This window comes from Tachyglossus aculeatus, chromosome 13 (genome assembly GCF_015852505.1).
Source record: "Tachyglossus aculeatus isolate mTacAcu1 chromosome 13, mTacAcu1.pri, whole genome shotgun sequence".
Lineage (NCBI taxonomy): Eukaryota > Metazoa > Chordata > Mammalia > Monotremata > Tachyglossidae > Tachyglossus > Tachyglossus aculeatus.
The window spans coordinates 5,327,890-5,351,665 of NC_052078.1; the positions used below are offsets into that span (position 1 = coordinate 5,327,890).

Sequence of the window (23,776 nt, forward strand, 5' to 3'; positions counted from 1 at the left end):
ATTAAGAGTGCATGCAGTTATTTTTCGTTGTGTATCATTTAACTCAAAAACCCAAGCTGGCAAATTGCGCCAATCATACACGGCTCTCAGGTGCTCCTTGTCTTTCATCATTTATTCACATAAAGTGCTAATTTTAGGAAGCTTCCGGGTTAACACTGGTTTTTACAATATAGCACCCATGTAAGCTTTGGTGTGCCTAGAGCGTAACGGACCTTACTATGGCCCCATGTGCTGTCTTTACCTAGATTCTGCCACTTCTCGGATCTCATCTCCATGAAAAGAGTGGGGCAGCTAACTTTTGATCCAGGGGTTCAAAAGGGCTAGGTAAACACTGTCCTCACAGTACTCTCTGGAAAAAAGAGAAGAGGAAATGCACAAGAGCCCAAAGCCTAAGTGGGCGTTCCTCTTAAAATCCGTTTTTTTCTGCTTTTGCAATCTGAATAATTCTGCTCCAAGTCCTAAAATCCCTTTCACTCCGAAAATGGGGATCGCATATCACATTCACTTTACAGATCCTGACCCAATGCGGACAAATACCAGAAAGGATCTACAGCTTGCTCGAGACATAGGCGACCCACAGAACAGGCACTCCATGCTATGAAGACTTTTTTGTCCTAATTTCTCTAAGTGAGCAGAGGGAAGAAAAAGTACAATACTCAATTTCATCATCATGGAGAAGTGAGGGGGCAAAGAGCAATTGGAATTGTAGAGGGCTAATACATATTGATGGCACAATACCCAGACTCTGCAATTGCATTAAAATATTACATCAACATGTAATGATCTAGAATAATTAGCCAAGCATGGCATCTAAACATCTTTTCAAAACTTAATTTGCTTCATTACTGATGCTCTAGCTCTTTTAAAGCTATGGGCAACTTGACAAGCATGGATTTAAGATATTCAAGCATCACCTTAAATTCATAAACACCATTCTAAATAACATACAAATGGCACAACAAGAATAGCTTCCCAAATCTGGCATCTTTCGGAGCCAGCAACTGCTGCCTATCAAAAAATTCCAAGGTGATTTTTTTTTTAAATATAAATGCATGACCTACTTACCTTTAACATCTTATACATACTTTAAACTTTGGACTACATACACTTGTATCAATGCTAGATTCATTTGACGTTATAAGAGATATTTATTCCAGGGATGGATCAAATGACATTATACATAGGGTACAATAAAACTGGCTGAATTATTGAACATTGGATCTTTGAGGCTATGCTGCACATACATTTTGAAAATTGTGAAGCGGAAAATGAGCTGCATGCAAATATCCACTACAGAAGTCCAGTATGGCAGCAGAATGGGACATTCAACATACACTTTATGTGATCGTATTACTTACCAGAAATTTGAGACCCGCTTGAAATGAATCCCTTTGGTGGATTAACACTCTTGATGTCAGCCTGATCTGAAGCGCAAACTTGAAGAGCTGCTGAAAACAGTTAATTCTGTGAAAACTCGACAATATAAATAACAACAACAGTTCTCTCCTGTTGAAGGCAATTTGATTGCCCACCTCTCCCCTGCCTACTAATTACAAACATGAGCAAAGAGTGCGCTGTTTATTTTTACCATTATTACTCTTGATTTCTTGCTCCCCAATTGCTTCCATCAATTATGAACTGTGTTGTTTACCATTGTTAAATTTCTCCCATTTCTGTTTGCTATCAGGTTCTCTATCTGTCTACATTCAAGGTACTTCAATACACCTATACCAAATGTCATTATGCTGGAATTTGATAAATTTATACATCCTGTAGCTTCTTTTGTATTTTCATTATCTGGCAAGTTAGAATTGCTAGAAAATCTAATTACTTTGCTATTACTTCTTCTCCATGCTATTTTTTGAACACATTAAAATACTACTGGCTCCAAGGAGTCCCATTCATAAAATCTTGTGACCTTAGCTCCGGTTTAATCATGTATCATTTCTACTACTTCCATTTTTGGCTCACTGTGCAGCCAAATAACCAGGGTGCACTTGATGAAATAATTGGAGTTCTGAGATGAGGGGCATAAAGGTTTTTATTCCATCCAGAAATACTCTGATTACATTTGCTTTAAACCAAAAGCTGATCATTTTATTCAAAACAAGGCTTATTTCCTGACATTGTAAATTATACAAACCCCTGTTCTTACAATTTCGCAAACTAAACTAACCAAAACAGGATACAGTATATTCTAATAAATTTCTAACGCATCAGAGACTCCTACAAGGATGACTTTGCAAATCTTGATTTCAAAAATCCCAGGACTAAGCTTGCTTTGTAAATGATGGCAATACACTGATGACTCAAGTACAGCTGTGCCTAACCAGTCTTTCTACATCCTGGATTTGTGTTGTTTTAATCTCTTTTTTTTTTGTCCATAAATGAAATATTTTCTCCCTACTGAATTTCATATGGTCTTTGTTGCACCATTCTCTTGATTTGTGTAAGTTACTTGAAATTTGACTCCTGTTTCCAAAGAACTAGTCAGCCCACATAATTTCATATCTTCTGATAATTGGAGGAGCCTGCCCCCAATTTCTTCAACCGGGTCATCGATAAACATATCAAACAGAATCATGCAATGGTATCTATGGAGCACTTACTGTATGCATAACACTGTACAAGCTGTTGGAGAGAACAATTAGACAGAGTTGGTAGGCCCGTTCCCTGCCCAAAAGGAGCTTAGAATCACAGGGGTAATAGACAGGACAGATTCTTGGAAATCACCTCTCTAGATCTCCAGGTGGATACTGAAATTTTGAAAACTCTCCTTGCTGGGCAACACTCAAGCCAACTTTATGTAGCTTGAACAACAGACCATATTTACCTAATTTGTTAAGGAATATGTCCTGCTGGTGAAACAAAAGCTAACTGAAATACTGAAGACGGGCTAAGCTGCAGCTATCGCTGCCTTCGAGCCTAAATGACGTGACTCCACTGTAGAAGGAAATGAAAAAACTCTGGAAAGTTTCGCTCTTCACAAAGTCCCCTTGGTTACATCCTGTATCTTTTGCTTGCTTGGTAATCTGTGCAGAAGTCATCTCAGTTATCCCTGTCAAGCTGATTGCCTGTCTCTTTCAGAGTTCTACTTTCCTCCCCATGAAACATTTAAACCTTTCTAGTCCTTGGGAGTGAAATGCAGATGTTACACATTTATCTTTAGGAGAAGAAGCCCTAATGTCATTCAGCAGCAAAAGCAATCACTCTGCTCGATTAAAGAGTAATTCTGACCAACTGTAGTAGCAACTACTATTTAATTTCTTTGGAAATTTTCATCCCAAGCAGAATGTTCCAAGAAAAACAAAAAAATAAAAAGTGAAAAACCCCCCAAATTTTGACCTATAAAATATTGTACAGTAGCTTAAAATGAATATTGAATGAAATTACATAAATTAGAAAAAGGAAAATCTAGAGTGAGCAAATAACTTTTGGCACCAATGGCCCTAACTGATTGTGCTGGAACTACATTCAATAAACAAGATTTTCTGCATCTTCATTTAGATTCAATTTGAAAGAGAAAATGAGTACATGCACAAATATAAGACATTAGGATAATACAAAGAGGCCTTCCCCAATTATGCCCTCATTCCCCAACTCCCTCACCCTTCTGCACCATCTTTGCCCTTGGATTCTGTACCCTCCTGGCACTTAAGTGTTCACCCCCATACACACCCCAGCCCCATAACACTTATGTACGCATCAATAATTTATTTATATTTAGGTCTGTCTCCCCCGCTAGACTGTAAGCTTTTTGTGGGCAGGGAATGTGTCTGCCAACTCTGTTGTACTTTACTTTCCCAAGTGCTTAGAACACTGTTCTGCACACAGTGAACTCTCAATAAATACTACTGATTGATTGATGAATATATGTAAATAGAAATACTTTCGTTCATTCATTCAATTGTATTTATTGAGCACTTACTGTGTGCAGAGCACTGTACTAAGCACCTGTACTTCTACTCGTCTTCTTCAACAAACAAAAATATATTGTCTTTAGAGCTAAAAAAGGCCTTTTTCATCAACTAGATGACCTTTCTTTCATGGGTTTTAGTAGATAAAATAACATTTTTATGACCAAGTCCAACGCGTATACACACAGTATGAGTGCGAAAGTTCTAATGCAACTACGCTTACCATCTGGAACAATTCCAGCATCTGTTTCTTGATTGACATCATTAACTGCAGGTTCCAGAAATGTGATTTCCTCTGAAGATCCATCAACTTCCATTTCATTAGTACAATCTTTAGAAAAAGCCAAAATTGGATTAGTCCTGGGATTAAGAGGAATTTTAGAAGATTTATTTTAAAATCCCCATTGGCATAAGAAGCTATTATTTATAAATTCAACTCAGAGAAGGAAAACAATAGCTAACTACTGGACATGGTTTTCATTAACCTTCCGGATACCATTAATAGAAAAGCAATTTATCTATACTGCATGGCTTTGGGAGAATTATGATTCATATACAATGTCCACTATGCAAAGTGTTCTGGTTGGATAGATGGCTGCCCCTCTCCTAAAAACCTGGAAAATTCCTCTTGAAGCAGACCTAGGCTAACAATAATATTCCAATCCATCCATCACTGGTGTTTACTGACTGCCTGAGTATGAAGCACTGTGTTACATGCATGGGAGAGTACAACAGATATCAGACAAACGTCTTCTGGCTTCAAGGAACCCTCAAAATAATGGGGACAAATACAAATTATTTAAAAATAGGGTATGTTGGGAGATATAAAGGAAGGAATTCATCTATAGCAGAATAACAGCAAAAACAAGTGAAAATCCAAATTAAAATAATACATATCTAGATATCTACCACTGCATATTTTTTTTAACACATTCACAAGGCCACCATCTCAAAAGTAAGTTATTCTCTTTGATTTCACATTGGACCACTGACCTACCCTTCTCTGGTGAGGGTCAAAAGGGCTGGGGAATAACTTGGGAAAATGAAGGAGGAAAATAGGGGGGACAACCTGGACACGGACAGATAGGCACCCTAATGAATGTGAGAAAAACGATGAAGAGCAAATCAAAATGAGAGACAAAAATGCCGAGAGTATTTACAGAAAGGACCGCGGTTGGTGGGTGAAAATAACCAAAGACAGTTGGAAGACAGAATGTGGAGAGATAAGTGATGATTTCCTAAAATAATTATAACTGCACTACAATGCCTACATTGAAATATTATACTACATCAGTCAATGGTATTGAGCACTACTTACTGGGTGCAGAGCTTGGGAGAATACACTGCAATACAGTCTGTAGATCTAGGTGAAGATATAGATCTTCCATTTGATGACTATTACTGCTATTCACCCAGTTTTAATTCTAGTTAAGGGGAACTACACAAGGCTCTGGTTATCCAATTAAGAGTAATCCGTTAGTTTGAGAGTATAATCATGGTCCTAAAGTAACCAAAAAGGTAAACTTTTTGAAAGCTTTACATTTAATAAAGGTCAATGAAACACTCAGCAAGAAAAGTGTTGACTATATTCCAGGGCCCTAAAGAGCTGATCCTCACAGGGCACTAACACTTAAAAAAGCTAAGAAAACACCACTTATTTTCTTTCAGGAAAGCCTTTTAAAATTATTTTTAAAACCCAGAAAATTATTTAGGGGTTACTACTTTTAGTTTCTCTTAAGAGATTCTGCCTTCATTTAAGTGAGATTTTTATCTTCAATTCTACAAAATAATAATTTAGATTGGTTCCTTATCTGAGCTCAGTGTACAAAAGTGATCTCTTGGGTTTAAGAAGCTCTATGACTACACTCCTTTAACAGTTTAAAATTACCACTCTTAGTGAATGAGATGACAGCTTGGCTCTTCCTTAGAGAGAAGAATAAATTTCTCAAAGTTTCTTCTTGCCAAATACCAAAACAAAGTTCTTTTTTTTTTTTGCTTTTCATAGTTCAAAAAAAGAAAAATTGCTGCCAGAAAATCAGTACTCATTTTCATTAAAAATGGGGAAGACTCCAGGAGGAATACATTCCTTAAAAGTTTCTGCTTCGCTTTGTTTTAAGAGAAACTTTTTCTGCTTTTAATTGTTCAAGTAATAGATGCTGTGAATCCAACATTCATTTTTATTAAAAATGAGAAGGCTCTATGGATCAGCTAACAAAAACATTTGCTCTTAGTCAACTATAAATGACTTGTTCAGTCAAGAGTTTCTCACAGGAATGGATCAAACTCATCATTCAAGAAAATTTTCATAATCATTCTAACAGGTTTGACGACAGTTTCAATTACCTAATCGGTTTGTACTTATCAGTTTTTAAAACCCTCTGTTCAGTCTCTATTTTTCGTGAATTCCTTGGTAGCTAACAAAAGCCAATGATCTAGGATACAGTCACTAAGACAACACAATTTATGGTTTAACTTGCAAATAGGAAAGTTACTTTGCTTTCTCAGGAATCCGAATGTTTTATTTTGTTCTCTTTTGTCCCTGAATTTTTAGCATTCATTCTGCTTTAAAATATTCAACAGTAAATTTTTAGCCAAGGGCTGAATTTGTGTTCTCTACCAAGATTGACTTTATCATCTCTGCTTACAGTACAGCTACCACCATAAAGCCCAAAAACTGTATACACTTTATTGGAACAGGTATTATTTATTCCTCCACAAATCATGTGTGTATGAAAAACAGCCTCAAATGATTTAGGATCTCTCCTCAAAATAAGGATTCTCAAACAACCCTAAACAATCTAATCCCAGCTTTACCATGAATCTGCTGTATTTCCTTGAGCAAGTTATTTCACTTCCCTATGCCTCAATTACCACATCTGCAAAATGGGGCTTAAGGCTGTGAGCCCCATGTAGGGCATGGATTATTAGTTTATACCTACCCTAGCACTTACTACAGTACCTGGCACACAGTAAGCACTTAAATACCGTTAAAAAAATAAAGAAAAAAGCACACATGCCTTGACCTCCACTGAGAACACTTTTTTTACCCTGTGCAGAACACTGTACAAAGAAGCACTTGGGAGAATATAGTAGAAGGCACTTACTAATTAGCAGAGGAGACAATCATTGAAATAAATTAGAGATAGAGGAAGTAATAGAATAGAAAGACATTTTCATAAATTCTGTTGTGGTTGTTGCCATGGCAAGTTTTTAAGAAATGCCATAATTACTATTTTTCCATGTTACAAATTCTCTTTTTTCTCCCCTTCCTGTCCTGCCCTGCCCAGAAAATGGTCATATCCAGTTTCATGCTTGACACCCTTGTCCTTTATTGTAATTTTTTTCAGATACCAATGTATTGAATTTTACCTGCAGCAGTGTGGGGAACAAGTTCTGATGTTTCCATTTGTTCACATGCTGGCTCTCCATCACCTAACTGCTTACAAAACATGCAGATATATTCTTCTCTTAACTGGGATTCTAATTCCGTGTCTGTTGGCTTGTCACATTCTATGTGAATCCACCTGAAGTGATTGAGAGTGCATGTGCGTGAAAAACAAAATAATCAGAGAGCAAAGCAATTAAAATCCAAACGGCACTTGGGGAGATACAGAAACTCGGGTGAAAAGGAACACGGTAGTGGCACGGGTTGTGGGGTAACCTGGAGCAAGCTGCACCTCCGTGTTTCTCTACAATTTTGGACTCTGGTTTTCCCCCTTGGGATGCATGCAACCATACCTCCTACATGCACTACTTCATTCATTCATTCAATCATATTTATTGAGCGCTTACTGTGTGCAGAGCACTGTACTAGGCGCTTAAGGCATAAAAACATTTCAGTAGCCAGGGATTCTACCTTTCCTCCCACCTCTTTTTCATATGCCAGTCTGTCTGGCATTGTTATCCTGAGAATAAACTGTATGTTACTCTGTTATTTCCAAATGTTCCAAACTTCAACGACACAAGGAACAGGGAAGGACGTCAAAGTGGCTGGAAAACCGAGAGAGGCTTCAGGAGCACGTTTCCTCTACTGTGCCCAAGACCAAAAGGAGTAGGATGTGATATGCGATGGATGGGTGCTAGGAAATATGACATACTAATTGTAGGCATGCCAGAGAGTTGGGCAGGGGACAAGGGGAAAGAAAAAAGGACCGCTGAGGAGCTAAGTTTGGTTTAACCAACCCACAGGTGCACAGCTGCTCAGGGCCCAGAGCGTCAGCCATGGTGACTCCCTTGGAAGTTTCTCACAACTCCCCAGGGGTCTTGAGCCATTACTAGAAATGTTGGCCTACTGCCATGCCCTAGTTATTCTAGTGGTTTTCATCACAAGGGATTGGAATAGCCTGGGGTTTAACAGGGCACAATGAAACAGGGATGAGGACATATTTTGGACTTGAAGGCAGATACCTGTATCTGACCTCATTCTAGACTGTGAGCCCGTTGTTGGGTAAGGACTGTATCTGTTGCCGAATTGTACTTTCCAAGCGTGCTCTGCATACAGTAAGCGCTCAATAAATACGACTGAATGAATTACCTTCTATCTGCCCCGGCATTTAGTACAGTTTTTGGTACAGAGTAAGCACTTAAATACCACCACCACCAGTATTATTATTATTAGAGACCCAACTGCGACGGTCTCCTTACCTTTTGCACATGTGACAATGCAGCATGTCTTTCTGGAAGTCTGGATGATAGTACTTTCCACAGAAAGGACAAGATAAGCTCTCTTGCTGTTGATAACAACTGTCACACACTAGACAATTGTGGTGCCATTGAGCGCTAGTTCGAGTACCACACTCTGCACACACCCTGCAGTTCTAAAGACGGGAAAAAAAGATGGAATTCTTCATCGAAAACACAGAGAATACTTTCCTATAAGAGCTATGATACTGACTTACTAACTCTATATTTGACATTGCCTATGTATACCACCTTCACAGAAAGTAACTATAAGATTTTAAAGTCAGAAAATGAACTCAATGAAAGTTTGCACTGTACCGCTCAAGAAATATTTTATCAAATGTTTTCGTTTATCCCTTCTAAAATTTAGGATTCAGTTCTATCGTGTGCAAACTACGTCTAACGGGGACCAAAAAGTTTTATCACTGGATGTGCCCAGCGTATTTTCAGACAACTTACTACGTGGATTTATTTTTTATGCTGCAGGAGGATCAATAAACTAGGTATGAGATCCATCTGTTGTCCCTCCTGGTTCCTGTTATTCCCTCCAGCTGTACCCTAATAAGGCTGTTAATATCTGTATCCTTCAAGTTGTTTCTTTTCCTGCTGTCTTCTTTCTTCCTTCCTTCAGGATCTTGAATATAATTTCAGAACTGCCCCCTCCAAGGTGTTCTTCAACCATTCAATTTTTATCTAGCTTTTCCTTGTAAGGATCAAATCAAGAATATCCTCCCTAGTTGATTCCTCTACTCTCTGCGATACAAATTTCTCCCCAGTATAATCCACACAGTCAGTCGCTTTTCCAGCAGATAATTGGAAAGTTCAAGTCTGCAGGCACTTGGAGATATTGACAGCATGCCTTTCTGGTGAAATGAGTTAAAGAGTTCTCAGACACCTTTTCCTCGTGCTTTGAAATAAGCTCCCCTTTCACCTTAACCCAGTCACTCTCTAGTTAAAAACTTCCCTGGTTTCCATGGCCAATGGTTACTTATGACTATCTTTAACGAACAAAGCAATACTACCAATTAATATCATAATTATTATTACCTCCCTTCTTCTCATGCCTATCTTTCCATAAAAAAAGGATATAGGCATTTTTCCTTGGACGCTGTAACTGAGTTCCTGCAAAACCGGTCTGCTATCCAAAAATTGCATTACATTAACAACTCTTTCAAAGGGAAACAAGGAATTAAGGGGAAACATGGTTTCAACCCAATGGGTAAAACTCAAAAAGGTTGTGAAAGGCTAACATTTGCAAAGTGAACTATTTCACTTCAGTTATTACTCTCACAAATATCAACAGTCAATGCACCCCACAGGAACCAGTGAGCATTGCTGAACACCAGTTTCTAATAAATAATGAATTTTAAACGGTCACATCTGCCACAATGCATACTTTGATTCTGCATTTAAGAAAAAACGCTATTGCCAAATTAGGGAATGTTCTTTTTACAGTGCATATCTGTCTGGATAAAACACAACACAAGAAACTGTTTTGCATATATGAGCAACATCAGTCAGGAAATACGAACTTTCTGTAATGTAAATTCTCCAGGGACACAATTCTTGAGTTGCACAAAAACTGCAATTGCAATTGGTTCTCTTTGCTTAATACAGTGCTCTGCACACCGTGACTACTCAAGGAATACCACTGACTGATTTACTTATTAGCAGTCAAGATAATAAGCTTTCCAGATGATCGTGCATCTGCCTGAAATGATATTCCAAGATATGTTATGGTAACTATGTTCCTCTAGTCTTCTATTGTATTCTACCCAAATTATGTTCAGAAGACATGCTATAGCAGAAATGGCTGTATTCTTGAACCCTTCAGTCATACATGCTTCCCCTTGAACTCTCCCAGTTTTTCCAATTACATGATTATCACAGTCCAAAATCCAGTCCTTCCATTTCCCTTGTTATTTTTATTGGCATTCATTCAATCATATTTATTGAGCACTTACTGTGTGCAGAGCACTGTATTAAGCGCTTAAGGCATTAAAAACATTTCAGTAGCCAGGGATTCTACCTTTCCTCCCACCTCTTTTTCATATGCCAGTCTGTCTGGCACTGTTATCCTGAGAATAAACTGTATGTTACTCTGTTATTTCCAAATGTTCAGAGTCCATTACACCTACTTTGCATTTCCAGCCATTTGTTGGTACAGAATCTATAACTGGTTGAAGACAAAAAGTATGATATCCCTTGTCGCACGTATCACATACGAGCATCTTGTTATCTTCTCCAGAGTGCCTGTAACAGAGTTAGCATTGAAGATATAACCTGATCCCTGATAAGTTTTAATACGTTAATTTGAAAGTCAATATTGTAAGAGGAGGAATAGGACCGGGTTAAAACTATACATTCTACTTTAGTACCTCCATACTATCATACTGAAGGAAAGAGAGAGATACCTCAAATTAAGGTATTTGACACTCGAATCCCATCAGAAAAAACAACATTATTTTGTATCCAAACACTGGACAAATTCTGATTATTGCTGCCAGAGACCAAATGAGGGAAAGGGCGAAGACTGTCTAAATCACAGACAAATCAAAGTCTTAAATAGTAATAGAAGGCCCTAACGAAAGTGTGCTAGCAGGTGACTTGCATAAAAATTGAAAATAAAAGACATATTATGGACTGCACTTTTTCAGATTTCTGATACGCACTGTTATTAAGTAGATTATGTAATACTTAGATGCTGAAAAAGCAGCATTTGTTGTGAACTGGATTTTTGTGGGCTGCAAGATGTTTAAACCAAATCACCCAGGCCTGAATTGTTAAATCCTGCTCTTTAATCTATTCTTCAAAAAACTGTTAATGATCAGCCAAATTATCTTACAGGTTTCCCACCTCCCCTTCTCCCTGAATGCACCTATGGAGAAGTGCTAAGGGCAGGCAATAGAGATTAGGAAAAAGAGACACAATGGTCACAGAGATCACCCATGTATTAAAGAAAAAAACCTCTGGTTATTTTACTACATATTTCATAGATCACTTGGGAGGAGGACCTATTCATAGATCTTGTGACTCAACTCTCTACCGTAGCAGATAGGTCCAAAGTGTCTGCTAATTCTGTTCTATTGTACAGTGTACTAGGTACTGACTGACTGATTGAAAAATGCTCAGTTCTCCTGTCTTAAAGGGCAGGTAACTTCAAATCTGGGCAAATCACAAGAGGCAATCTTTAAAAGAGGCTCTTTGATACTCACTTTTTTGGGTGTCACCTGATTTATAGATGAAACAATCTCTATTTCTCCTTTTGGGAGCACTGATATCAACAATTGGCCATGAGAAGGTGAGGGTTAAGAATATAGAAACAAGAGGGAGAAGAAAGCCAACTCAAGCCACGTTTCAGGGAAGCGACCCTCTGGTAGAAGGGGAGAAGAAGCTAGAGCAGCCAAAAGAGCCAAGTGGGATGGCTAAAACAGGATTGGGGGGGGGGGGGGGGGGGGGGGGGGCTATAAAGTTAAGAAAAAACCCAACCAACAGGGGTGTAAATGGCAGTTTAAAAAGGAGGCACTTCTGGGTGAATTCCTAGTGGTTTCCAGCTAGTGAGGTACAACTTCTTTAATCTCCAAAGCCCTTTCCAATCAATAATCTCACTTTGTCCTCAAAACATCCCTTCACTGTCTTATTACCCTAATTCTCTGATGAGCGGGTTGAGGGGCTGAAAAGTCAAACGCCTAGTTCGAGGTCACACAGTAGGTCAGTGGCAGAGCTGAAACAACCACATCTCAGGTCTCTGGAATCTCAGCCCACTGCGTCTCCCAGTGGCTTTGTCTTATTAAATGGCACGCTTCCTTTTTAGTAGGCACTTAAAGGATGCAAACGTATTATTTTTCCATTTCATGAAGGTGATAGCAACTGCTCCTCACAACTTTTATAACTGATCTTCATGGCTTTGTTCTTTGCCCATCAACTTCCCAGCCACCTCCACAAACAGGGTATTGTCATCAATTTATTCGATTTACCATGAATAAAAGAGGTTGGGCCTTCTTTCACTCTTCACTCCTCTTGAAACTTATGCCTAATTTAAGTTAACTTTCAGGGAGCCAAGATGGACAGCCCGATTTGTTGTGCTGCATTAAAATCACATTATAACATTGGAATCATATTTCAAAATAGAACCTGCAGGAAAAGTTACAATTTGAACCCTTTCCCTCTCACCTAAGAGGCCTATGGCACGAAAGCACTCGCCATTCCTCCAGACAGTAAACTCCTTAAATCTGGGGATAATGTGTTTTCTCGATCTGACACAGAACCCTGTCTTACTGAACCCTTAGTGGACTTCTAATAAATAATTCTTTAGTTTAGCAATTAAAATTGCTACTTACTTGCAGTTCTGACACACTTTGCAGTCAGGACACTGCCAACCTGCTCGTTTCAATGGTGAAATTGCTATATCCAGGCACATTCCGTGGTAATGCTGGCCACATGTAGTACAATAGAACTGATCTAAGAGGTCTCCAGGACTGTCGCATACTGCACAGTTTGCTTTCTCCTTAGCTGTAATTTAAGAGAAAAAAGAAAGATCACCCCCACATTTCCATGAGTCTTTCACTTTCATCACAGTAGAAATATGTTTTTAAAAAGCTACCTTTTGGGGTTTACTTCCTTTTTTTTCCCCAAATGGTATTTGTTAAGCACTTACCATGTGCCAGGCATTGTACTAAGTGCTGGGGTAGATAAAATCAATCAATCAATCAATCGTATTTATTGAGCGCTTACTATGTGCAGAGCACTGTACTAAGCGCTTGGGAAGTACAAATTGGCATCACATAGAGACAGTCCCTACCCAACAGTGGGCTCACAGTCTAAAAGGGGGAGAGAGAAGAAATCAAGAATAAAAGAAATCAAGACAGACACAGTCACTGCTTCACACAGGGCTCACAGTCTCAATCCCCATTTTACAGATGAAGGAACTGAGGCACAGAAAAGTGAAGTGACTTGTCCAAGGTCACTAGGCACACAAGTGGCGGAGATGGGATTAGAACCCAGGTCGTTCTGATCCCCAGCCCATGCGCTATCCAGTAGACCAGGCTGCTTCTCTCCAATCTCATCACACTTCTCCTTTCCTCCTAATCTCATCCTCATTTTCCCAGTTTTTCCTCCATCTTCCATACTTTCTCCCCATTTCCCTTCCTACTCCCCAAACACCTCACTTGCAGGCCCCTCTGTAACTCTTCTGCTGTACTCGAATCAAAGTGTTTTCACGGCTGCCACTGTGTGTATTTGAATTGGGACATGTTTACGGGTCTTGAATTATCCATATATGTCCATCTGTATGTGTCATCTTGTGTGTATCCACGGGTTTTTTCTGCATGTTTGTACATTTCTTTTTGGGCAAATTGCTATGTGGATCGCTCTCTTTATAGGAATCTGAGTACGTGCTTCCTTGTAAGTGCATATGTCTATGCTGGTTTGTTACGTTTGTTCCACATGGTGACACAGCACTTATGTATGTGGTGTCGGGTATGTCCGTGTGTTTTTCTATGCATTTGTTTCTGCCTCCCTTTTCTAGCCTCTGTACTTGGGTGTGTGTTTGTGAGAGCTCACTGATATTTAGCTCTCCTCCAACAAACACACCTCACCTCCTTAATCTAAGGGCCGGGCTAACCACTGTAAACTCTATATGTTCCCTAGCTCCCTCCTTTCTGCTTCGGGATGCTACCTAATTTAGTTACAGAGGCAAGACTTCGAAGGACCCTAGCTCTTGGGCGCACTCCCACCTTCTCCTGACTGCAGAGAGGGAGAGACACTAGAACTGGGGAAGTAGATTTGGGTAGCCCTTCGTTGTTGCCCTGCCTAGCTCCCTTCATTCATCTCCCCCTCCCAGCCCCACAGCACTTATGTAAGGATCTGTAATTTACTGATTTACATTAATATCCGTCTCCCCCGTGGGCAGGGAACGTGTGTGTTTATTGGTATATTGTACTCTCCCAAGCGCTGAGTACAGAAAGTGCTCCGTAAATGCCACTGATTGAAATAAGACTGACTGGTTATTCATGGGATGCCCAGAATGCAAGACAGGTTCCTCCCAAATCCCTGGCCTACATCTACCAACTCCAGAGTAAGGGGCAAGGTTTCCTGAGGTGCAGATCTGACCAAGGGAGACATTTTTGCACTCTGCATCTACTCTAAAGGGGCTGCTCTGAGTCAAACTCTTCCAGTGATTCCTCCCTCCCTAAGAAAGGGTGTTTTTGTTGTTGTTACTTTGGTATTGTTTAAAGGACACGGGGGGAGCGGGGGGAATACGTGACTCTTTGGAAATCTTCGTATAATTCTGGTCCCTAGAAGCTGAAGATTTGGAGGTCCGGGCCCAAGGTCCTGTTGCCCCTCCGCACTGTGCTGTAAGGGCTGCATAAATCTGTCAACGCTGTCTTGCCGATCTACATGGCCCTAAAAAAGGTCACAATAACTTCTACTCCTCTCTGATGATGGAATAAATTTCTACCCTCCCTGATTTTCAGGTCTCCCTGTGCTAAACCATTTTACATAGTACTGTATGAACATTCTCCACCCTAGTAGAGAAAAATAAAGGATCTGTTTCTACAACCACAGAAGGCAGTTTAATAGCACACTGTTCTTACCATATTACTCTGCGAGCCCTGGATGGGATAAAGACCGTGTTTGACCTGATTATCGTGGAGGTACCCCAGCACGCAGTACAGTGTTTAGTGTACAGTGAGCGTTTATCAAATACCACAAACAATTATTACAAGTATTCTCCAACAGGTTCTCATATGATGAATACACATAGTTCTACCACAATACTTGTTTTCGCTAGGCACTCTTACATAGGACGCTGTTAGGGAATTGGGCGGTGTCCTTCTAACAATACAGGCCTGTTTGGATACAACACGATACAGCCCCAGTCAAAACAGCTGCACACATGCATGCGACGTTGGACACGGATAAATACTACAAAACACATTCTCTTCAGTGAGGGTTTGAAGGAACACGCTCCCTGAGTTACATAACTAGGCCTTGTACGAAACTATACATCAAATGATCACACACTGACACCTCTAGTTTAGGACACCAATCCACTATTATAATGCTCTTTTAAAGCCCTTTTTGATATGACACCAAACTTTAACGTCCTTACAGTGGTCTCTCACGCTCCAAAAGCATAACAATAATACTAACGGTATTCTTCTTCCTATGTTTCCTGCTAAACGCTTACTACGTGTCACTTTTCCAAATGCTGAGGCAGATACGTGGTAATCAATCAATCAATCAATCATATTTATTGAGCGCTTACTATGTGCAGAGCACTGTACCAAGCGCTTGGGAAGTACAAATTGGCAACATATAGAGACAGTCCCTACCCAACATTGGGTGGTAATCAGGTAGGACACAGTCCCTTGTCCCACATGAGCCTCACAATCTAAGCAGGAGGGAGTAGAACTAAATCCTCATTTTCAGATGAGGAAAGTGAGGCATGGAGAAGTCATGGAACTCGCCCAGGGTCATACAGCAGACACGTGACAGAGCCGGCATTTGAACCCAGGTCCTGGGACTCCCAGGCACCATAATCTTTCTTCTAGGCCACACTCCACGCGCGATTTGCCGCACATGTGCTGTGAGCAGCGTACACACATTCAGGATGTAGGGCAAACTGTGGCCTACTGCTGAGGACCAAACACACAGCTGCTGGTTTTTGGATTGATGCCACTGTAGTTACCCCGCAAAAAGAAACAGTACAGTACATTGAGACCTCAGAGCTAATCTTTAATGTAGTAGCAGCATCTTTCGAAGTTGACGTAAGCAAATGAACACTCTTCCACCGAACAGACCTTCTGGTCCAGTTTCTTCCAACTCTGGGAACTGCGCAACCTTGTCTCTACGGACCCCCTCTAATCGCAGTTGCTACAGAGTTGAAACCCCATTGACTTTTTGAATGTAGCTGTTGCAAACTTACATCGTTCAGGAGCCTGGTCAATGTGTTCTGGACAAAGAAGGGAGAAATGACTGAAATCCTGAAACGTGCCTGCTCCAGCAGCACAAGGGTAATGGTACATCTGGGTACATTTCTCTTCACAGCATTTGATAGTGGCTCCAAGGTGCTTACAAAATGCACATCGCTGGAAGGGGGAGGGGGAAAAATAAGAGAGACAACTTTTGAAGAAATTCAAAAATCAACAGACAAAACATGCATTCTTGATAGACAGCTACATACTATTCTGTATGACAAAAACAAATCAGGCGCTTCAGAGAAAGAAACCTAGTACAGTAATCATCATCATCAATCGTATTTATTGAGTGCTTACTATGTGCAGAGCACTGTACTAAGCGCTTGGGAAGTACAAATTGGCAACATATAGAGACAGTCCCTACCCAACAGTGGGCTTACAGTCTAAAAGGGGGAGTACTGTAATACAAGGAAATAGTACTTCATAATGCATCTAAAGCATTTAAAAACATATTTGGGGGAGGAGGTCTCAGTCAGAAAAGGCTGCTGCTGCTGGTGCCACTTCTCACAGAAAAACAGTTGAAAAAACTTATTGATGAGGCTAAGTCTTCTAAGTAATGATAATAATGATGCTATTTGTACTGACTGGGTATCTAGCCTCTTCTTTGGTTAATGACTGTGGGTCCTGAAGGCCGACCTTACAATTTGACACTCTGCCTTACAGCAAAAAAAAAATCCCATTATGCTTTTTCTTCATTAAAAAAAAATCAGACAGCTCAATTATCCATACAAATGGAAGGCGAGGAAGGGATGTATCAACAAAATCCACAGGTTATCCCCAAACTTTATACCAGTACTAGGAAACGACTCCATTGAGGTGTGTTTTGGTGGGGAAATGGGGGGGGGGGGGTGTCCCCCAAACCTTTCTGAGCAAAATTCCAGGACTCACCCAGCCAAGGTTTCCAGCAAGACCTGAGGGTTTCCAAATGGTGGCTTTCTAGAAAGTCAGCTTTCGAAATCTGTCCCCACTTTGCACCTGTGCTCCAAATGGTAAGTCGGCACCCACGACTGTAGCCACTAGCTTCAACTTTCTTCTCTACAAAATCTTCCTAAGAGCAGCTCGGAAGTCCCGGCCTCGCTTCCCATATGGTGAGGTGACAAGCAATGAAAGGGCAGAAAGGCAGGCAAACAGAAAGCTAAAGGAGAAAAGGCCAGGGGCCAGGATAATCCACTAATGCATAATCAGTCCCTGAATAATTTAGAGATGTTTCTAAAAGAAGGAAATACTTTCTTCGCTCTCCACCCTACAACGTATCAAACGGTGATGTGTTCTTTAATATTTCCACATTTAGGCAAAATTTGTCTAGTTATTTGGTCTTCACAAACCAGGCAGACTGCAGGCTGCCAGAAGACAAGGACTCTCCCTTTATATTCTGCACCTATTATGCTGTCGCTCAGAAGCACTGACCACTACCCACACATTAAAAATATCAATGGCTTTCTTGTATTAGCTAGTGGTGACAGAGTGTGCTTATGTGTGAACGTGTGTATGGAGCGATCAGTGAGGAATGGCTTAAGACCGATTTTACTGAAAAGCTACCTGATTTGGAGACATGTTAATGCAGCGCAGGGAAGTATGCTCTGATATTAAAACACCAAAAAGACAACTAAAAATGAAACATGCTGTGCCTCCATTGGATATTAGCTCTTCGTGGACAGAAAACCTGCATTTCTGCTTCTGTCGTAATTTCCCAAGCTCGTAGCACAACACAGAAACCTCATCATCATCATCATCATCAATCGTATTTATTGAGTGCTTACTATGTGCAGAGCACTGTACTAAGCGCTTGGGAAGTACAAATTGGCAACATATAGAGACAGTCCCTACCCAACAGTGGGCTCACAGTCTAAAAGGGGGAGACAGAGAACAAAACCAAACATACTAACAAAATGAAATAAATAGAATAGATACGTAAAAATAAAATAAATAAATAAATAAATAGAGTAAAAAAATATGTACAAACATATATACATATATGTAACCTCAGAAACCTCAGAAACCCCAGATCAAAATTCTCCTGCCTCTACCTATATTCCTGGCATTTTCGTTCTTATGTTTTTACCTAACTGTTCAGTTCTCTAACTTTTCCTGACTCAATTGTTCCTTTTGCACCTCCTTTCCTTTTTGGATTATGAACACCCTCTGGCCAAGGACCTTGTCTGAATTAATGAACATGGATTATTTCAGAGTTTAGTAAAGTGCCTTGCACCCTATAAACGCTCAGGCAATGTTATTGGCCAGTGATTTCATTGGAACATGATGATAACGCAATTACACTAACAATGTTGGCGATAGTTTATTTCATTAAATGATGTTAATAAATACTGGCTTGATCAGATATTCTATACCATTCTATACAAGACAGATTCAAAGTGCTAGGGAAAAAATTAAAGGGATCCTAATGTCCTTTGAAAATATTAAAGCTTTCCTTTAATCAAATCTGCAACGAACAATGTAAGGTAGGGGATCAAGTGAGAGTAAAACCTGAAACTATTTTGAAAAAAAATCCCTGGAATATGCCCAACATGCTAATTTACAACATCATATAGAGATTTGGGGAATGGAGGGAGGGGAAATGGAACCCTAATTACATTTAATTGAACCTTTCAAACCCATCTGCTACAACTATTTAGCTAATCCAAAGCATTTGGCATCCAGGAAAATGCACGCTTTACAGATTACGTGATATATATTATCTTGAACCAAATAAAAAAAAATATCAAACAATATCAGCATTGGTGGAATTCATAGGCCAAAGTGATAAAAAAGAAAATGGTCTTATGAATAAATTCCTTCAGGGCATTTTTGCAACAGCTGCGGATTTATTTTATCAGCATTAAGAATCCTCCTTGTCTCCAATCAGGCAAGTTACGACCTAAGAAGCATGAGTAATGACCGTAAATCTCTCTGACAATTGAGGAGAGGTGACAAGCTCAGAAATTAAAACTAGCCAAAAGGCTTCATAAAATGGCATGGTATATTCGGGGATGCAAATCATCATCATCATCATCATCATCAATCGTATTTATTGAGCGCTTACTATGTGCAGAGCACTGTACTAAGCACTTGGGAAGTACAAATTGGCAACATATAGAGACAGTCCCTACCCAACAGTGGGCTCACAGTCTAAAAGGGGGAGACTGAGAACAAAACCAAACCTACTAACAAAATAAAATGGGCGCTGTGGCAGCGATGGTGGCAGACAGAGAAGCGGTGGCTCGGGAGAAGCTGTGCTGGTCTTCCTCTGGCTACCCTCTCCATTCAGTCACACCTTGCCACTCCCTCCCAAAGCTACCCCTTTCTAATCCTCGGCTGCTGAAATTTGATAGGGTAGTTCTCAAAAATATAGGTTGATAGGTGGTTCTCAAATATTTCAAAACACCCTTGCTGCATTAATATAGTAAGTGCTTATTTGGCAGGGCTTTTCTTCTTATTTTCAAACCCATGGTCTGTAGTTTGGCAGTGTTAAAATATTTTCCTAGAAAACAAAGGGTTAAACCATCCTTTGACCAAAACAGGGAATAAAAAGACCAAAATAATAATAATAATAATAATGGCATTTATTAGCGCTATGTGCAAAGCACTGTTCTAAGCGCTGGGGAGGTTACAAGGTGACCAGGTTGTCCCACATGGGGCTTACAGTCTTAATCTCCATTTTACAGATGAGGTAACTGAGGCACAGAGAAGTGAAGTGACTTGCTCAAAGTCACACAGCTGACAAGTGGCGGAGCCGGGATGTGAACCCACGACCTCTGACTCCAAAGCCCATGCTCTTTTCCACTGAGCCACGCTGCTTCTCTGTGTAAAATACTAGATTAAAAGAATATGCCTTGTAAATACTAGCCTGCTACCTGAAAGTTCTTGAATGGAGAACTCAGGCCTGAGGAGTCAAGACCTTCAATTGCCTTTGGGATATGGAAAAGGATTCTAAAGTACAGCTCTTAGACAAAGCTTAGAATGAATTCGCAGATGACGTGATTTTAAGAATAAAAAACGTTTATGGACTAAAAAAACTGTTTTAATGAAATAACAGCTAGGAAGTCCAGGGTGCTTCCAAACCAAATTAAACAAATCACTGAAGTACAAGGTGGCATAGAAACAAATGGTATAAATGGCATAATGTGGTATAAAACATCATCATCATCATCAATCGTATTTATTGAGCACTTACTGTGTGCAGAGCACTGTACTAAGCGCTTGGGAAGTACAAGTTGGCAACATATAGAGACACTCCCTACCCAACAGTGGGCTCACAGTCTAAAAGGGGGAGACAAAACCACACATGCTAACAAAATAAAATAAATAGAATAGATACGTACAGGTAAAATAAATAAACAAATAAATAGAGTAACAAATATGTACAAACATATATACATATATACAGGTGCTGTGGGGAAGGGAAGGAGGTAAGATGGGGGGGTGGAGAGGGGGACGAGGGGACACAATAATATCCATCATTCTTAAACAATATTTTTACAGAACCTATTTACAGGTGTCTTGAAAGATTATGCACTAATCATTTTTTTGCAAATTCTCTAAGTAAATCAGGATAATAAAAATTTTCTCCGTGTTATAGAAAGAAACAGAGGTAAAGGGAATGTTGCAAAAGGATAATGGGTCGTCCTCCCTGTGGTTTGCATCAGACTAGACCTAACTGCTATTCCGTTTCCAAAAATGTGTAATCCTCCAGCTTAATTTATTTTAACCCAGGACTATGATTCAGAGAATTCAAATTTTCATACTGTAATTGACAATTCACACTGAATGAATGTATATGGGTATAAAAGATAGAATCATGTCCTCAAAGAAGTCTGGGTGAGTATTACGATTAAATCAGATAATGATTACTGTGGATAGATACAGGGCAGGGCACCAGCTTTTCTGGAATATATCATCAACCCCTACTTGTGTTTCCTGACCTTTGTGGCCCTTTCATCCTAAGTGATCTGGAGTGCTTATGTTCTTTCTTTCTTTCTTTCTCTCCCTCTTTTTTTTTTTTTTTTTTTTTTTTTACACACACACACCCACAACCCCCTTTCATTTTGAGCAAGAAATGGGTAAAGTGGGAAAGGAAGGAATTTATTTGCAGGAATTTATAAAGTTAAATCTATGAAATATTTACATGCAAAAACATTAATTTTCATGACTTGCTATTACAGACTTTTGGAAGCAAAACAGCAATTCTTAAGTGTCCACTGACTACCTATTCTGACAATACAAAATATAGTCATTCCTGCTGCAGTGTGAAACTTCCATTCCTGAAAACTGTACCAACCACCGTTCCGATGCTAAATAAGAGATTGGGGGAAGATGGTTCAAAACCAACAAACAGCCCAAACAGGATTCAAAAAGGCTTGTGGGGAAAAAATGCGGCTTTCTAAAGCTAGTTTCAATAATATTTTATTGGTAGTTCATTAGCCATGTATAGAGAACTAATTGGGGATGCTTAGAGAAGCCGTGTCTGAGAGTTAGATGACCCGAGTTCTAATCTCAGCTCCTCCACTTTGTTACTGTGTGGCCTTGGGAATATCACTTAACTCCTCTATGCCTGAGTTTCCTTATCTGTAAAATAGGGATTCAACACCATCTCCCAGCAACTTAGGCTGTGAGTCTCATGTAGGGTAGGGACTGTGTTCAAGTTGATTATCTTGTAATTTCCTTAGCACTTAATACAGTGACTGGCACATAGTATGTGCTTAATAGGTACCATTTAAAAACAAACAAAAAACAAAAACATATCAGGGAACTATACAATCAGTACATTAAAGGGTAAAAAGATTGTCCACTGCTGGCAGAATTTTTTTTGTGGTATTTGTTAGGCATTTACTATGCGCCAGGGACTGTACTAAGGGCTGGGAGGCAGATCCAAGCTAATAATAATAATAATGGTATTTATTAAGCGCTTACTATGTGCAAAGCACTGTTCTAAGCGCTGGGGAGGTTACAAGGTGATCAGATTGTCCCACAGGGGGCTCACAGTCTTAATCCCCATTTTACAGATGAGGTCACTGAGGCCCAGAGAAGTGACTTACCCGAAGTCACACAGCTGACAATTGGCGGAGCCGGCATTTGAACCCATGACCTCTGACTCCAAAGCCCATGCTCTTTTCCACTGGGCCACGCTGCTTCTCGTTCTAATCAGGTTGGACACAGTCCCCGTCCCACATGGAGCTGGAAGTCTTATTCCCCATTTTACAGATGAGGTAACTGAGGCACAGAGATCTGCTCGTTTTATTCGCCCCTCCCTCAGCCCCACAGCATTTATGTACACATCCATAATTTATTTTTACTTCGTGCATCTCCCTTTACTCATGTGGTCAGGGAACGAATCTACCAACTCTGTTATGTTGTACTCTACCAAGCATTTAGTACAGTGCTCTGCACAAAGTGCTCCTAACAGTGCTCTGCACACAGTAAGCACTCAATAAATACGACCAAATGAATGAATGAATATGACTGAGCAGCCAAGTGGTGCAGCCAGGATTAGAAACCAGGTCCTCTGACTCCCAGGCTTTCTACTAAGCCACACTGCTTTTCCGGCACAGACATGTGCTTGAGTTGTTTTTGCAGCGACGGTGACAGGAAAGGGGCCTTACTGAATTTTCACTGACAAAGTGTGCTGGCCAGTGGGTAAGCAATTCTCTCTCAGAGTCCCCCCCATGGAGGCAGTGTTACTATCAGCAGCAGCATCTGGAATTGAACGATAATTCAACCACTATTAAAGGTCATATGCAAACACTGCAATTATTTTACAGCGTATTTGGTGATTTTTGTACAACCCATGAGACCAGATCTTGACAGTCCACCGCTCTGCCCGCCTTCAAAACCCTCCTTACAAAATCACCTGATTTTTAAAAAATCACAAATCACACAGGTTTACCATCCTCCCCTCTAGGTTGCCTATGCACTTAGCTATGAACCCGTTAAAGCACTAGACTGTAAGTTCCTCATGGGCAGGGAACGTTTCTACCAACTCTGTCAGCATACTCTCCCGAGTGCTTAGTACAGTGCTCTGCACACAGTAAGCACTCAATAAATACCATTGATTGACTGACACCAACTGTACCAACCAACTTGTATTTTCCCAAGGACTTAGTTCAGTGCTCTGCATACAGTAAGCACTTAATAAAGACCAGCAATTGGATGCTATGTAGAAAGCTAGTATACTATATGTCCAAATTTGTAAAATGAAAAAAA

At 40.0% G+C, this 23,776-nt stretch overlaps 1 protein-coding gene across 1 annotated transcript in view; it reads right to left on the minus strand.

Moving 5' to 3' along the window:
• Positions 1-23,776, minus strand: part of KMT2C (lysine methyltransferase 2C) — a 229,695-nt gene that overhangs the window by 99,057 nt on the left and 106,862 nt on the right. Inside the window, exons 7-13 of the mRNA XM_038755544.1 lie at positions 16,528-16,690; positions 12,938-13,109; positions 10,736-10,850; positions 8,562-8,734; positions 7,287-7,441; positions 4,141-4,248; positions 1,359-1,448 (exon numbers count right to left, since the gene is read on the minus strand). Coding sequence (XP_038611472.1) covers positions 1,359-1,448; positions 4,141-4,248; positions 7,287-7,441; positions 8,562-8,734; positions 10,736-10,850; positions 12,938-13,109; positions 16,528-16,690 — 976 coding nt within the window. The remainder of the gene's footprint in view (positions 1-1,358; positions 1,449-4,140; positions 4,249-7,286; positions 7,442-8,561; positions 8,735-10,735; positions 10,851-12,937; positions 13,110-16,527; positions 16,691-23,776) is intronic.